At 42.1% G+C, this 15,588-nt stretch overlaps 1 protein-coding gene across 5 annotated transcripts in view; it reads right to left on the bottom strand.

Moving 5' to 3' along the window:
* Positions 1–15,588, bottom strand: part of R3HDM1 (R3H domain containing 1) — an 83,523-nt gene that overhangs the window by 55,992 nt on the left and 11,943 nt on the right. For all 5 annotated transcript variants that reach the window (XM_056861116.1, XM_056861117.1, XM_056861118.1 and 2 more), the window contains exons 2-3: positions 13,938–14,143; positions 11,960–12,171 (exon numbers count right to left, since the gene is read on the bottom strand). In XM_056861116.1, the coding sequence (XP_056717094.1) occupies positions 11,960–12,130 (171 nt within the window). In that variant the 5' untranslated portion in view covers positions 12,131–12,171; positions 13,938–14,143. The remainder of the gene's footprint in view (positions 1–11,959; positions 12,172–13,937; positions 14,144–15,588) is intronic.

Raw genomic sequence — 15,588 nt, 5'->3', positions numbered from 1 at the left:
TACACATGAAGCCAGCTGGGTGACCTTGGGCTAGTCACACTCTCTCAGCTTCACCTACCTCACAGGGTGTCTGTTGTGGGGAGGGGAAGGGAAGATGATTGTAAGCCGGTTTGATTCTCCCCTAAGTGGTAGAGAAAGTTGGCATATAAAAATCAATTCTTCTTCTTCTGCACCCCACCCATAAAATACTGAGTTCAATACCCACATGATGCTGGGGAAACAGTGCAGTGGTCTATACCTTTTTGGAGGGGATATCTGCAAAACCCTTTCACACCTGATTCATTACAGATGAATTAATCTTATTTCCATGGAACCCCTGAAATAAAGACTAGCAAGAAAAAGGTTCTTTGTCAACTGTCGACGGCAAACCCTGGAATGCTTGGCTCACTTCACAAGCAAGATGAAGAATTTTAAGCTTGCAACTAGGTTTCTAAGTTCTGTGTTTCACTTCTCCAGTTCTACTTGTTTACTTGGGCATGCTTAGAATATACTTTTAAAAACGGGACCTGAACCCTGAAACACTTTCTGGCTAAGCTTCCCCCATAAACCAGCCACTCTGGTTTAACATCCCACAAAAGCAGAACCATCTTTCTATCTCCAACTTGTACACGCCAGCCACTGAGATTCCATGGCTGTCCTGGGGCAATCAAGGCCAAAAGAGTTTGAAGTGCTGGCAAAGAGAATAGGGTCCAAAGCTGCTGGGGGTCATGCATAGAGCGTCTTTAAATGCAAATACTCCACAGTGGATCTGGCACTCATTTACACACCTCACCCTTTGGTAAGAAGGCCAAGTGCATTCATGCTCATCACTGTGGAAATAAGAAAATCTAGCTTCTCTGCCAAGGAAGACAGACAGAACGCTGACGGCAAGGTGGATGGTCCATGAACTGATTTGACAATTCTTTTCCTTTGGCATGCCTGAATAATCCCACAATCCTGCTAGCCATCAGAGAAAAGTAGAGAAGGCTCTCATGTTTGAAGCAAATTTTGGAGAACCAGTCAGCCCACTACAATACACGATCTGTTTGTATGTCCAAGAATAATTATGAAACAAAGAAAACTATGCCAGATAGCCAAGTTAAGTCTTTGTAAACCTCTGTTATACCCATACTACCTGGTCCAATTCTGACCAATAGTCTCTATAATTCACTTTGAGTATCAATGGACAGAGACAGACTTGCAGCACTAGAAGGGACAGACATGCAGCACTAGAAGGAACACAAACAGTTTCCTCCAACTCAGAGAGGTTTCACACAATTAACACTGAATAAAACCCTAAAAAATGCACCCTACAGCAATCACGAGATCAGATCACAGAGCAACTGTGGCATAACATAATAGGCAAGGCCAACTTGTCAATCATGAGCACAGCCGTTAAGTACTACCCTCTTGTAAATCCTGTGATAACACCAAAGACTCACTAGCAATCAAGCTAAACTAACAGTACAAGAAGCTCGAGCTGCTTTCCTTTAAGATGAAGATTACAAACTGATATTAATTCAAAACATTTGACCATCAGGATGGCCCAGGCTAGCCTGATATATCTCATCAGATCTCAGAAGCTAAGCAGGGTCAGCCCTGGCTAGTACTTGGACGGGAGATCACCAAGGAATATTAGGGTTGCTATGCAGAAGAAGGCAATGGCAACCCACCTCTGTTAGTCTCTTGCCTTGAAAACCCTACTGGGTTGCCATAAGTTGGCTGCAACTTGACGGCACTTTACATACACATTGACCACACAAGGAAGTGTTACAGTGGAAATCAGTAGATACTTAAGCGGTAGATAGAGGCTAGTAAGTCTCTGAAAGATCTTCTTTGTTAAATGGGGAAGAGAGAGAAAAGGTCTTCATATGCTCATTTACACAAGACAGTGATTAGGTAGATCTTTAAAGAACTGTATAGCTCCTAGCCTTTCAAGTGAAAGGAAAGAGGACAGCTTATGGGGTAAGTTCCTTTTGCTGGACTGATTGGCAGAACCTGTTCTACTTTTGTATGCAGATAATTTTCTAGAAGTGAGACTGTGACTGTACAACTATGTCTTTCTCAAATTATAATCCTGATTGTAAGCTATCATGGACTAACAGAAAAGTGGGGCATTTTTTTAAAATTAGTAACTCAGAAAAAGTAGATTGCACTGTCAAGACTGAAATACCTCCATTTGTTGGCAACACTCCCCACCAGACTGGCCAGCACTTGAGCCAACTACTTTGGTCAGATCCAGATTTTATAGAAATCTAGGCAAGAACTGCAGTGGGCTGGAAAAATAAGTGTGAACCCCTGCCGACATGAGCAAAGAAGTCCTACAAGTAAGAGTGGATGAGGACATTAAGGCCTTTGTATGTGATAGCCAATACCTTAAACTGAGCCTGGTAACGAATGGACAGCCAATGGAGCGTCTGCGCAATGGGAGTAATATGCATGCTCTGTATAGCTTCCGCTAATAGCCGAGCCTTGGTATTCTGGACCAGTTAAAGTTGATATTGCAGGGAGACCAAAGTACAGTGCATTACAGTAGTCTAGTCTCAGTGTTCCTGTGGCATGGATCCAGGTGACCAGGTCAGCCATATCAAGGTAAGGGGCCATATTACGGGCTAGAAAGCATTTTTTGCAGCTGCATTAACTTGCTTCTCCAGTAATAAAGCTGGATCCAGTATGACCTCAATGCTTTTCACTGAGTCAGCAAGGGTCAGCTGAACGCCATCAAAAGTGGGGAGAACAATGTCCTTCAAGGCCTCTGCCTTCCCAACCAGCACTACCTCTGACTTTTTAGGGTTTAGTTTCACTTTGTTCACTTTTAGCCAGTTTACCACTGTGGCCAGGCAGCAATTCAGTTAACTACTGTAACCAGGAATACCACACATTACCAGGATAAGGATATATATCATAAGCCTATTGATGACAACCAGCCCCCAAACTACAAATGATTTGTCCTAAGGGCTTTACATAGATATTAAAAGCATAGGGGATAGAATTGCGCCCTGTGGAGCTCCAAAAGGATAGGTCCCACATCGATGACTACCGATTTCCAACCGCAATCCTTCGAGTCCGATCCATGAGGAATGATTCACATCCCCTGATACTTACTTCTGCCTCCAGGCACCTCAACAAGATGACATGATCTACTGTATCAAAGGCTATAGATAAATCCAATAAGAGCAACAGAGAGGATTGGCCTTTACCTACTCTCAGGCGGAGGTAATCAACTAAAGCTAGCAGAGCCATTTCTGTCCCATAGCCTGGCCTGAAGCCAGACTGAAAAGAGTCTAGAGCAGATGAGTTATCCAAGAGGACCTGGAGTTGGTTAGCTACCGCTCTCTCAATTACTTTGCCCAGAAAGTGCAAAAACTTAGAATCTCCAAACATTGTAAACAGTGGGGATAGAAGATCCTGTACATCAAATTTCAAACTACCTCTTTCCTGATGGCAGAGCCATTGGAGGACCCTTGCACCTTCACTTATCTGAGCAAAGCCTTCTGATGGTGCTGCCTTGCAAAAGATTAAGATGGGCTACCGCCCTCCACGCACATTCTTTGTGATGGCTCCCAAGTTGTGGAGCAGCTTGCCTGAAGAGATGAAGAAGGCTCTCACGCTTCTATCATTTTGCAGAATGCAAAACAGAAATGTTCGTGATGGAGGGCATTTTTATAACAAGATTAGAACTATAGCATAATGGAACAGCTCAGGAGGTTGGTTTTACAAGGGAATAGGATTACAGTCCATTGCAACATTTATATTACGTTATCACTTCTTACTGCCTTGACTTCTACCTTTGTAACCCACTTACTGCATTATGAAATATAATGCCTTAGATGGGCTTTTTTTTTTGGTTTGCATTGTTTTCCAGTTCTACTACATTATTTATTGAATGTCTTTTGCTCTGTGATAAAATTGTTTTCCTACTTTGTAATCGACCTTGAGTCACAGTGAGAAAGGTGGGCTATAAATGGAGTACATGAACAATCTTGCTTGCCTGTGTGCTCTGGATTCTGTCATGCACTTTTGACCCAGCCTCACTTGCTTTGAGTTTACTGTCTGGACGTGCTGCTGGATTGCCCCCATTGGACCCCTTCCCAAGTGCCCTTCCTCAGACCTCCAAACCCTAAACTGAGGCGCATGCCTGAGCACCGACAGAACTGAGCCATTCCCAATGACTCCCCAACGCATAAAAGGATTAGTATTTCCCCTTTTCTCTCTCTCTCCATTAAATGTAAGGTAAAGGTCCCCTGTGCAAGCACCGGGTCATTCCTGACCCATGGGGTGACGTCACATCCCAACGTTTCCTAGGCAGACTTTTGTTTTGCGGGGTGGTTTGCCAGTACCTTCCCCAGTCATCTCCCCTTTACCCCCAGCAAGCTGGGTACTCATTTTACCGACCTCGGAAGGATGGAAGGCTGAGTCAACCTTGAGCCGGCTACCTGAAACCGACTTCCGTCGGGATCGAACTCAGGTCGTGAGCAGAGCTTTTGACTGCTGTACTGCAGCTTAACACTCTGTGCCACGGGGCTCCTACTCTCTCCCTTATCCTCTGCTTACTCCTCACACCCCCTTCTCTCTCAAGGTACAAACTGCTCCATGGGGGCAAAGATCAAATACTGGTGGGGGGCAAAGACCAGGTACTCGTATTGATAAGTGTTGTAGTAATTTGTGTGGAAATTGCCCTGCCTGAATGCACGTAGTGCTCATACTCCTCAAACAATGCCCAATTATTCCAATTCATCATTCCAACTCATTCAAAGTCTTTGTTTTCCTTCCCAAGCCTGCTTTGGCGCTCCGTCCCTTTTCATTCTGGTCCCAAATCTCTGGGTACACAATATTCATTACTTTCCACTTGAGCTTGGACCTGACTCCTGATCACACAGACATGAGAGCTTTTGTCTGCCACCATGAACACGTTTGGTTACACCTGGAGGGCGATCTTCCAGGACCACCAGCAGCCAGAACTTGCAGATCCTCTAAAACAAGGATTCCCTACCAGAACAGCATTAATAATTTATCTCAAAACAAACAGAGCACCTGCATAAACCAAGGCTTTCACAGAGTAATGCTGTCTTTTGACTATGGATACTACATACAGCCTTTGCATATTCAGTCCACCAAGTCTGAAGGGTCCTCAAAATCAGCTGGTACAAAAATCTTATTCATAATACACATGTGCTTCCAATAATCTCCAATTCAGGAAAGTACGCTTTGAAGTAAATAGAAGACACAATCATACAGGATACATTTTACACTATTATATGAGCTGGCTGATAAGGATAAAGCAAGATTGAAGGTTCAGGCAATCACTGTATTACTGAAATTATACTTGGTGCGAATTTCTCATAGACAGAATGGGGGCAATAATTGCTAACGATACACTTCCTTTTCAACAACGCCACCTAAAAACAACTTGGCAAAACCCTACTTCGATCAGCTATAAAACCTCAGACCACTTAAACAGCAGTATAATTGATCTGCAAATCATCTTTGCTACTATTAATACCAGGATCATTGAAGCAAACTCAAATTAATGTTAAAGTAGGATGTATCCTTGCTTACAATGCTATCCTGATGATTCAGTCCCGGTGTTACTTAACGTCTTCAAGTAGAACCAAGATTATATATTCTGAAGCATCTATTCTTGTATAATAATGATTTTGCTAACCTATTCAGCTCTGAAGTAGAGTTCCTCACAACAGCATGAACAAACGGTTGGTGTTCCTATGTATGAATTGTAACTGAGTTATTAAAAAAAAAGATGTAGCTTATGCTCACGAAGTGTTTTGGGAATGCTTCATGATGGCTTTTTTGCCTTTTCCTACCTAGCATTCTAACAGCTTTTTGGAATGTAGATGTAATGCTAATGTGACAGCTGTTCAAAGAGGCTTGGCATCCAACATCTGGAGCAACAGATGACGCGTCTTGCCAGATGCAGCACATACACAAGGAAGTTTAAAGATCGTGTTGCAGTCTACGGTAGCAAATCTTGCCTGCTTCCATGCAAGTACTATGCAGAAAACATTCAAGGACATTGCAGTATAGGAATAAGTTGTTGAATTTTTAATGCATTTTTATAGGCCTAGGCAAAGAACGTTTAGCTACCAGCAAAGTATCCCAGAATATTTTCAAGCTGGTGACAAACTAATTTAAAATTCTGCAATCCAATATTCATGGCATTTTAAAAGTGCACAGTGATTCACTATGATGCAGTGCCACTATGCAATATGAAGAAGTCTATTATGAGTCAAAGAATGACATCTGATACTGAAATAGAATATTTGGAGATTGGTGCTTACTGTTGCTACTGTTGGCAGTTTGCCTTCTGGTGAAATTATAACAGTAACAATAAACAAAGGTTTACATAGAAGTCCTTCATTTTTATGGGCTAACATCTTGTGATAGTGTCTCTTAGCGATTCACTGCTGGAGGTAAGATAGTGTCTCTTAGCGATTCACTGCTGTGGCAGAATGATCACCAGCCTAGCTAAATGGAACTGCTCTATGTAAATACAAATCATTCCTTCATTTGCTTACATTGTTGAAATAACTACAACAAAAACAACTATCTGTTCAAGAGCACCTCACATGCAATATATTTACCTTCATGCCTGATGCAGCTGAGAATCAATAGCAATATTTGCATTTAAAATGGGTAGCAAAGGGAGGAAGGACTTGCATTTCCAATTTGCTCTGTAAATATTGTTCCCTACCCAGATGGGTACACCTTTCAGCTGCCATCTGAAAACTGGGTGTAGGTGGCTGCTTTCAGCTTACTTTCAGCTTAAGAGACCTGCTTATACAGCACTTTTTTGAGCTAGAATATGTAATGTCCTCACAAATGAGATTGGGGAACAAAGATAATCAGGACACTTTCAATTTCGAGGCTGTGTAGCTAACGCTGGGATTGAGAGACAGGATTGGAATTCTGTTAGTGTGCTGACCACCCCAATGCCTACCAGAGATGGTTGTGGGGATGGTGCTGAGGACCCCTAGGCTGGTTGTCCAGGGAACTTTAACATTCACACCAAGGTTGTCTTGTCAGGTGCATCTCAGAATCCATGGTCTCCATGGCACCCAGGTAGTAACTGGTTCTACATACTGGGCAGGTGACATTCTTGATCTGATATTTTGTTCTGGGTGGGAGGAAAATGATCTGAGGGTAGAGGAATCAATGACAGTTCCTTTGTCATGGACAGAGCACTACTCACTCGAGTTTAGACTTGCTCGGGTTTAGACTTGCAGGGATACCAAAACTCTGCAGGGATGGGGGATGTATTAAAATGACCCACCCCTGGAGGCAGGTGGATCTGAATGGTTTTCTGATGGCTCTAGGGGATCTTTCAGTTGATATGGCTGGTGCTTCTGTCGATGTCCTGGCTGACTTCTGGAATGAGGAAATGACCCAAGCAGTTGACACAATTGCTCCTAGGCACCCTCTCTGAGTGTTAGAGCCCAGGTAGCCCCATAGTTTACTGAAAGGCTGCAGCCAGTGCAAAGACAAGGAAGACAACTATAGCAATAGTGGAAAACAGTTTGAGACAAATCCGATAAGACATGGGCGAAAGCTCATTTTTTAAAGTGTACTCTGTGGTGGTGATGGCAGCAAAGAAACAATACTGTTCTGCCACAATTGCATTTTCTGTTGCCATCTTCCCCAAGACCTTTTTGTTTCGTTTGGTGTTCTCTCGGTGATTTCACCTTTTTGCCCAATTTTTTATGGTTGTTTTTATGTTTCTGTATGTATTTTAGTTCTGGTTTTAATTGCTTTAATGATGTGCTTTGGTTTTAATGGTTTTTAGGATGTGATTTTACTGTGTGTGTTTTTAATTTGTTGGCGACCTTGGTAGCAGAAACGAAGGGCATAAATTTCATAAAATAATACAAATAAAACATTTGGATTCCATACTGACAAGTGCAGAATGATAAAAGCAAGTGCAGAAGTGATAAAACAAAATATAACAAACTGAAGTCTAATTTCCAAGCCTCCTTTTCTGCATGGCAGCCATTTTTGCATGGTGTCAAAAACACAAAGTAGCTTGTCAAATCAACATGAATAACTGAGAAGAAAATCTTTACAATGTCACTACATACTCCTGGCAGCAACATGATAACTTTCTCCACGCGGCTAACCTGTCTGCTCCCATGTGGTGTTTGTACTGCAGAACCCACTTTAAACTGTATTTGATTAAGTCTTTTTAAAACAGAGAGAACTGCATCATAGCCTATCCTGCATCACTGGTAAATCACAGAGGCATCAATTTGATTCTTCTCTTTCTGTTCAAAGCAAAGTACACTAAAACACACGATGCCTAATACTCAAATCAGAAGCTGCAACATGAAACAAGAAAACAAACGAAGTCTGGGACAACATCCTAAAAACAAAAGTAAAAAGATAGTTTTATGCTATATAAATATTTTAGATTTTTAAAATTAAGCAGAATAAGCATCAGAACAGCAGATCTGCACAAAGAACCAATAAAAGTTCTTGTAGGTTATCCGGGCTGTGTGACCGTGGTCTTGGTATTTTCTTTCCTGACGTTTTGCCAGCAGCTGTGGCAGGCATCTTCAGAGGAGTAACACTGAAGGACAGTGTCTCTCAGTGTTACTGTCCTTCAGTGTTACTCCTCTGAAGATGCCTGCCACAGCTGCTGGCAAAAAGTCAGGAAAGAAAATACCAAGACCACGGTCACACAGCCCGGAAAACCTACAAGAACCAATGAACTCTGACCGTGAAAGCCTTCGACAACCAATAAAAGCTTTTAAAAACATAATTGCTTATTTCATATGAGTTCTGGTCCATCAGTAGTAGATTTTTTTAAAATTCAAAACTTCTTCGTGGTTATAGCCAATGGAGTACAAAACAGCTAAATATGGAACTACAACCTAGGGCCTGTTCACACACGTTGATGAATCACAGTTAATTTCCTGAAGTTAAACGAAGTATGCATGCCAAGGAGAAATCAAGTCCATGATAGATATATTGAATAATGCGCTTTCAATACACTTTGCATTTTACTGTGCAAAACAGCAAAATCCACTTGCGAACAACTGCTAAAGAGCACTGAAAGCGGATTGAAAGTGCATTGTTCGACATGTGTGAAAGGGCCCCTAGAATGGAATTTAATTCACCGCACACAGCATCTACAGAGATGCTTACATTAGAGGGTTTAAATCCCCCCCCAAATTAAATAAAACGTTGTCTGTGCATGGCAAGCAATGCAGCTAACATTGGAAGCTGGAGAGGGGTGCGCTGGCATCTACAGTGGGGCCTGGGAGCCACTGCTGGCCCAGCCGTGGCGGCAACTGACACTGGGAGAAGCCACGGGCCTGAGCACAGTGGACGTCTGGCTACCAGACCCTGCTGCTGCTGGGCTCCAGGGTGAGTAGTACGGCCTGGAATCATGCCGGACGGTGATGGGGCGGAGATGGGATTCCCCCCCATGAGTTTCGTAGGCCCACATTTGTTATCTATATATCTAATAGTGAAGTGTGGCCCCTATCTGTGGATATCTAAATCCACAGATCGGGCCCACACTAACAGTAAACAGATTGTCCAGCAAACTTGGGGGACCACTCCCCCCCTGGTTTGCAGAAAATTCTGAAATTGGGGGGGGGGAAACATTGGCGAGGTTGAATTCCTCCCAAAATAAAAGATCGTTCTCTGCCCAAGCACAGAGAACGCACCTACCTCCTGCGTGGTTGTTGGGGGCTGCAGCAGAGCCTAGGAGCCACGCCAGACCGAGTGAGAAAGTGAGGGGGAGATGGGATTCCCCCCTCCCATGAGTCTCAAGGGCCCACACTTGTATTCCCTATTTGGCAGATTTTATTTCACGTGCTCATCTTCCTTATACCTACCCTTTTCTTAATTATATCCTTTCAGATACTGCCAATTTTATTGCTCCTATACAACCCTTTCCAGAACTGGCAATATGAATTCCTCTAATCAGTGAACAGTTTGTCACATGACCACAATCAAGCTGTTTCACTTCTAGCCCTCCAATAAAGAACCTGATTATCTATTTTTGAATTGAAGATACAAGTGATAACTCCTTATTTCAAGGCAGAAAGCAATTAAAAGGTGAATCCCTACTTGTTAAAGGCTCTGATGGCAAGTAGCATGATGCAGGCAGGAACCCACCAGGGGGGGGGGAGAGAGAAGGGTATGACGAGAGCCAGTACTGTATGTTCCTTTTTTCCTTTTCCTTCCTTTATTCCATTCTTTATGCTCGTGAACCAATAAGCAAAACAAATTCAATACATTCCATAATACATAAATAACCATATGTACAAAAATATAGTATCTAAACAGTACAGTTAAAAAGAGGTATCATTAAAAACCATAGATAAAAATTTTGCCACAGCGAGGATTACATCTGGGTCAGTATCAGCCAATAGCTTTGCCACTATATCTTGCTTTAGGGCAGGTCCCCACCTCTGCATGTATATTCTGATCCATTTGTGACTGGCGAGATCATGCTTTTTACAATCTACAAAAAAATGCCAAACAGTGTTCAAACTCCCTGATCCACAATCACAAAGTCGCTCGGAAAAGGGGAACCCCTGAAAATCTGCCTGCTAGCTCCCCCAATGGCAGTGCATTTAACCTGACCTTGGAAAAAAGGACTCTGTATTGGGGACAGTTAAAAATTTACAGTAAGCAGGTGGAATCTTTGGAATCGGGAGGCCCAGAGGGTACGAGCATACCCTGCACACTCTGTAGCCAGTGCTCCATTTGTCAAGCTGCAACATTCTAGTACAGTATGTTTTGTTTCGTATTTTTAAAGTGTGGGACTAGGACTAAAGAGAATCCGATTCCACGATCCTCATTCAGTCATGAATCTTGCCAGGTGACCTCGGGCCACTCACTCCTTTCATTCTAACCTACCCCACAGGGTCACTGTGGGAATAAAATGGAAGAGGGGGAAACTACGCACACCACCCCAAGTTCCTTTAGGAAAAACAGAACCAACAGATGTAACAGTTGGATTCATGGATCTGATGTCGGCACTAAATTAGTTAAAAAATCAATGAATATTTTTTTTAAAGGTCAGAGGTGGGCTACCATAATTCAAGACTTTTTGCTTCTAATTGCAAGATACTGCCTGTAAAACAAAACAGGAATTGAGACAATAAGAAAACATAGTTGATACTGCAGGATGTGATGAGGTTACTCAGAGAAACCGGAAAGAACTGATATGGCCACGGAACCAAGCATATCAAATGCAGCTCTGTGCCACAAAGGTCTTCATTCAGACAAAGTTGATGAATTACTGTTAATTTTCTGAAGGTAAACAAAGTATGCATGCCAAGCAGAAATCAAGTCCATGATAGACATTTCTTTTCATTTTTTTAAGTCACTGAACTTATTTTTGGAAATCTGGTTAACTTCACAAGTAATCCAGCAAGAAATAAGTAAAAGGAGAACAAACATAATTTTTTCTGGTCATTTGTGGAATTTTCAGTTGTTGATAATGCAATCATGTTCTAGAGCAAAGCTTCTTAAACTGTGGATCGCGGCCCCATATGGGGTCACGAAAAATTTGACAACAGTAAAAGGTTTATTTATGATTATCAGTAAACGTTTGATTTGTATACCTATTTTATATACCCGTGATCGCATAAATATTTCTTGGGCAAAAAGGGGTCGCGAATGGAAAACGTTAAAGAAGCCCTGTTCTAGAGCAACAAGAAACTCATGGCTACCCAAAATTTCCCCTATTTCTGTTGGGGGGGGGAAAAGGACTACCTACCTTCAGATCTATTGGACACTACCGCAAACATCAGCAACACGAAAAGAATACAATAAGGGAAAGTGAGGAAAGAGAACTACTAGATGTATTAAAAACTGTCCTGGCATCTAGCACCTAGCAATAAAAAAAATGTAAAAATCCCTCAAAACTTAAGAAGTGCGGCTAATATTTTTTTTAAAAAATGCCACACTTTATATACACTAGAGTAAAAATATAAAAGAAATTTCTTACCTGTACATCATTTCTGTTGTCAGTACACCTTTCATCTTTTTCCACTTGAATTTGCTCATGACTTTCTGATTTAATGAAGTGTTCCAATGCAGTATTGTCTTTTACGGCTGCCTCTGAACCTTTCATTGTATCACCTTCCTCCTTTACAGTAACAGCATCAGTCATCCTCATTAGAAAAGGTTAATTTAAAAAATCTACAGGAAATAGGGAGCCTTTAGAAGAGGGGGAAAAAGATAGAACATATTTAAGCTGCTCTTTTTAGGAGGTATTACGTCCTGTTTGAATCATATTAAGTTTTAAAAACTGCTTTTGGAAGGCTTTCCCTCCATGAATGTCACTTGCATCATGAATGAGCGCAGAGTGCAATATTTTTACAAGAGCCAAAACAAAGGCTGAAAAGCCAAATTACATCAACCTTGCTTAAAACTAAAAATTAGGCATTTTTCTTGATTAAAATTCAGATATGATCTGTCAAGTCAACTGACCAACACTAGGTTCATTAAGTAACTGTAATGTTTTATTTGTGCCAAGAACACAGTATGTAAAAATTAAGACAAATAATTTAAAGCAACCAAAAAGCGAGAAAGTAGCCCAGGTCTAGACAGTGGATAAGCCTATATGGAGTCTTCAAAAGGATGTCATATGTGGCATTCACACCTCCCATAGTAAACCTGTGCTACAAATCGTACGTGTAAACGTACGGTTGGCTTGCCTCCAACAGGAAAGGCATCATCCCTATAACACTGCCTTCTATGCCTACAAGGGGCAGTACTACTTTGCAAACTGTGTACTGTGAATTCAGGCAAGGCAAATTCTGCCTTCTCCTCCGGGGACTCACCTTGCACCATGGCAGCAGCAAGGCAGGTCTAGCTGTAGACGTGCTTCACAGGTTGTCACTTGTGAAAGCACCCCCTACACCCATGGTGTGATGCTGCCACCATGTGATGGTACCACCTGCATTAGCTCCAAAGCAGGCTGCAGGAACACTGCCTTCGGAGCCTGCCTGACTGGCTGAGGCAACGCAAGGGGAGGGCCCTGATCGCATCAAAACGCCTCATGCTCCACTAGGACGAAGCAACGCTCCCCCTCCTTTAAAATGAGTGTGGATGGGAGACTCTTAGCGAGATGTGCTGCTTTTCAAGAGCAGTTTCAAGTTTGAACAGGTCTTGCCAGGCATTTCTGTAGCCCACTGAGTGAAATACATAAGGACAGCTGTGGTTAATTTAAAAAAAACAAACCACTTCAGAGCCTGGCTTCAAAAAGCTGGTTTAAGAAAGCCCACCTAATGATTTAGAGAGCTGTTCAAAGGATCCACAAACTGTAGTCAAATTAATCTGTGGTTTACTGTTGAATAGTCCCAATCTCTTAACCATCGTTAAGTATCACGGGTGAGCTGCATGCACATCATCGACCCACTCCCTTCCTTTCTCCGAAGCAAGTTCTAACAACCTGTGCCCTAAGCGGCATTCATGTTAAGCTACAGCAAACAATAACCCCGTCCACTCTTAAACCATGGTTTGTTAAGCCAGCATTTTATTACCACAAGTATTTGCACTGATGCAATGCAAGTACAGTTACGGTAGTGGGAGGAAAATCAGATGCGATCCCATGACCTCCGCTGAAAAACTTATGTAAGCCCTTGCTCTAAACTAGTGTTGTGGATTCTTGAAGTTAAACTGGCCATACATAAACTCTGAAAAAGGGAAAAAATAAAAATTGACTGAAGCTACTGTTAAAACAAGGAAAAGTAATTCTTACTCAATTCCAACTTATACTAATTAGAACAGGTCGGAGCTTCACCCCTTAACATTTGGAGTGTTTCCCCTCCCAGTATAATAATTTCTTGACACTCATGCTGAAGAACTACAAATGTGAATCCTTAGACTTTTCCAGTCCCCACCCCTTCCTGGGCTCAAAGCAAAAGATTTCTGCTCCTCTTCAAGCAGATAAAAACAGATAAATGCTCCAGATGACTTGCCTGATGTATCCTGTAGATCCACGACTGCGGTCTTCCACAAAAATAAAATAAAATAATCCAAGGTTCTTTTTCACGGTTGTCAACCAAGATGTTAGTTGTGATGAACCATCTGGAATCTGGCAGGAGTCCCATGTCCTTATCACCACTGGAGACTCCTGGACTGTGTTATACTGTCTGGCATCAACAATATCATCCCTTTTAGACACCTAAAACAAGTATTAAAAGGTTTTTCAAAGAATCCAAGATTTTAAACAATACTAAGCCCATTCCTCCCCCTTTTTCCCAAATGTATATTTGTCTACACAACTTTTCAGAAGCAATTTCAAGAGACAATTTAGCAAGTGGCAGTGAATAATACATATTTATAAAAACTAGTGATAAGTAACAAAACTAGGCTGTATACATTTGACGTACATTCAGCTACAAGGAAACTCGGCTAATATAACCCAATTTTTTTTGCAGAGAATAATCCTTCATTACTTCATTCCTGAAAATGCTCCCTTCTGTAAGGATATGCACATTTTACTGAAATTTAAAGCAAGTGCCTCTCAGCAAGGACTTACAAATTGGTAATACCTCCCTTCATCTCTCCCTCATTCAAAAATGTCCTCAGGGGGAGGAATATGAACACCATCTCTCTTGCCAATAAAAATGACAGAACCAAGGCCCAGAGCAATAACAGTACAAAGCGTTTTAAACTAACATTTAGGTAGATCTTCCTCCCCCCCCGCCCAAGACACTATCCGATGCAATATATTAGCCGAGTGGCTGACGGAACTGGAAACAAAGCACTAGCGCTGGCATAAGGGCACGCACAGCTGACCCCGCTGCAACCAAGGCCAACCCTGCTGCTTGCGCAAAATGAGTCATTGGTACTTCTGCCCTTGCCATGTACTGAAGTGCTATTAAAAGGAATGATGTAGATCTTTCAAGGACAGCTTCCTCCAGCCTTCTTTGGTAGTCCCTTTTTACCGTTTGTAACCTGTGAGGGTTCTGGAGACCAGTGAAATCTACACTGGACATATTCTAGTAACAACTGAAGACAAGCACTGCCCCTGCACAATGCCTACCAGATTCACTATGTTATTTATTAACTTCATTTATAGCCTGCCTTTCATGTGAGTCAAAGATTCTGAAATATAAAAGCAATGCAGGCGGCATACGTGAGACATTCAATGAACAACACAACAGGACTTCCATGATTATATCAGAAGAATGCAGACATAAAAATATTAACCCATGACATACATGAGCAATGTCGAAAACTACAAAAGCAGAAAACAAGGTAGGAAAAACCAAGATAATATGTACAATAAACGGTGCAACACATCTCAAACTACCTTTATAAAAACTAACACATGAAGCTTCCTTATACTGAATCAGACCCTTGGTCCATCAGTTAGTACTGTCTGCTCAGACCAGCAGTGGCTCTCCAGGGTCTCAGGCAGAGGTCTTTCACATCACCTACTTGCCTGACCTGGATGGCCCAGGCTAGCCTGATCTCGTCAGATCTCAGAAGGTAAGCAGGGTCGGCCCTGGTTAGTATTTGGATGGGAGACCACCAAGGAAGTCCAGGGTTGCTGTGCAGAGGAAGGCACTGGCAAACCACCTGTTAGTCTCTTGCCATGAAAACCCCAAAAAGGGGTCGCCA

This window comes from Euleptes europaea, chromosome 15 (assembly GCF_029931775.1).
Source record: "Euleptes europaea isolate rEulEur1 chromosome 15, rEulEur1.hap1, whole genome shotgun sequence".
Taxonomy (NCBI): domain Eukaryota; kingdom Metazoa; phylum Chordata; class Lepidosauria; order Squamata; family Sphaerodactylidae; genus Euleptes; species Euleptes europaea.
The sequence above is the reverse complement of the archived record's forward strand: the minus strand, read 5'-3'. Positions and strand labels throughout refer to the sequence as shown.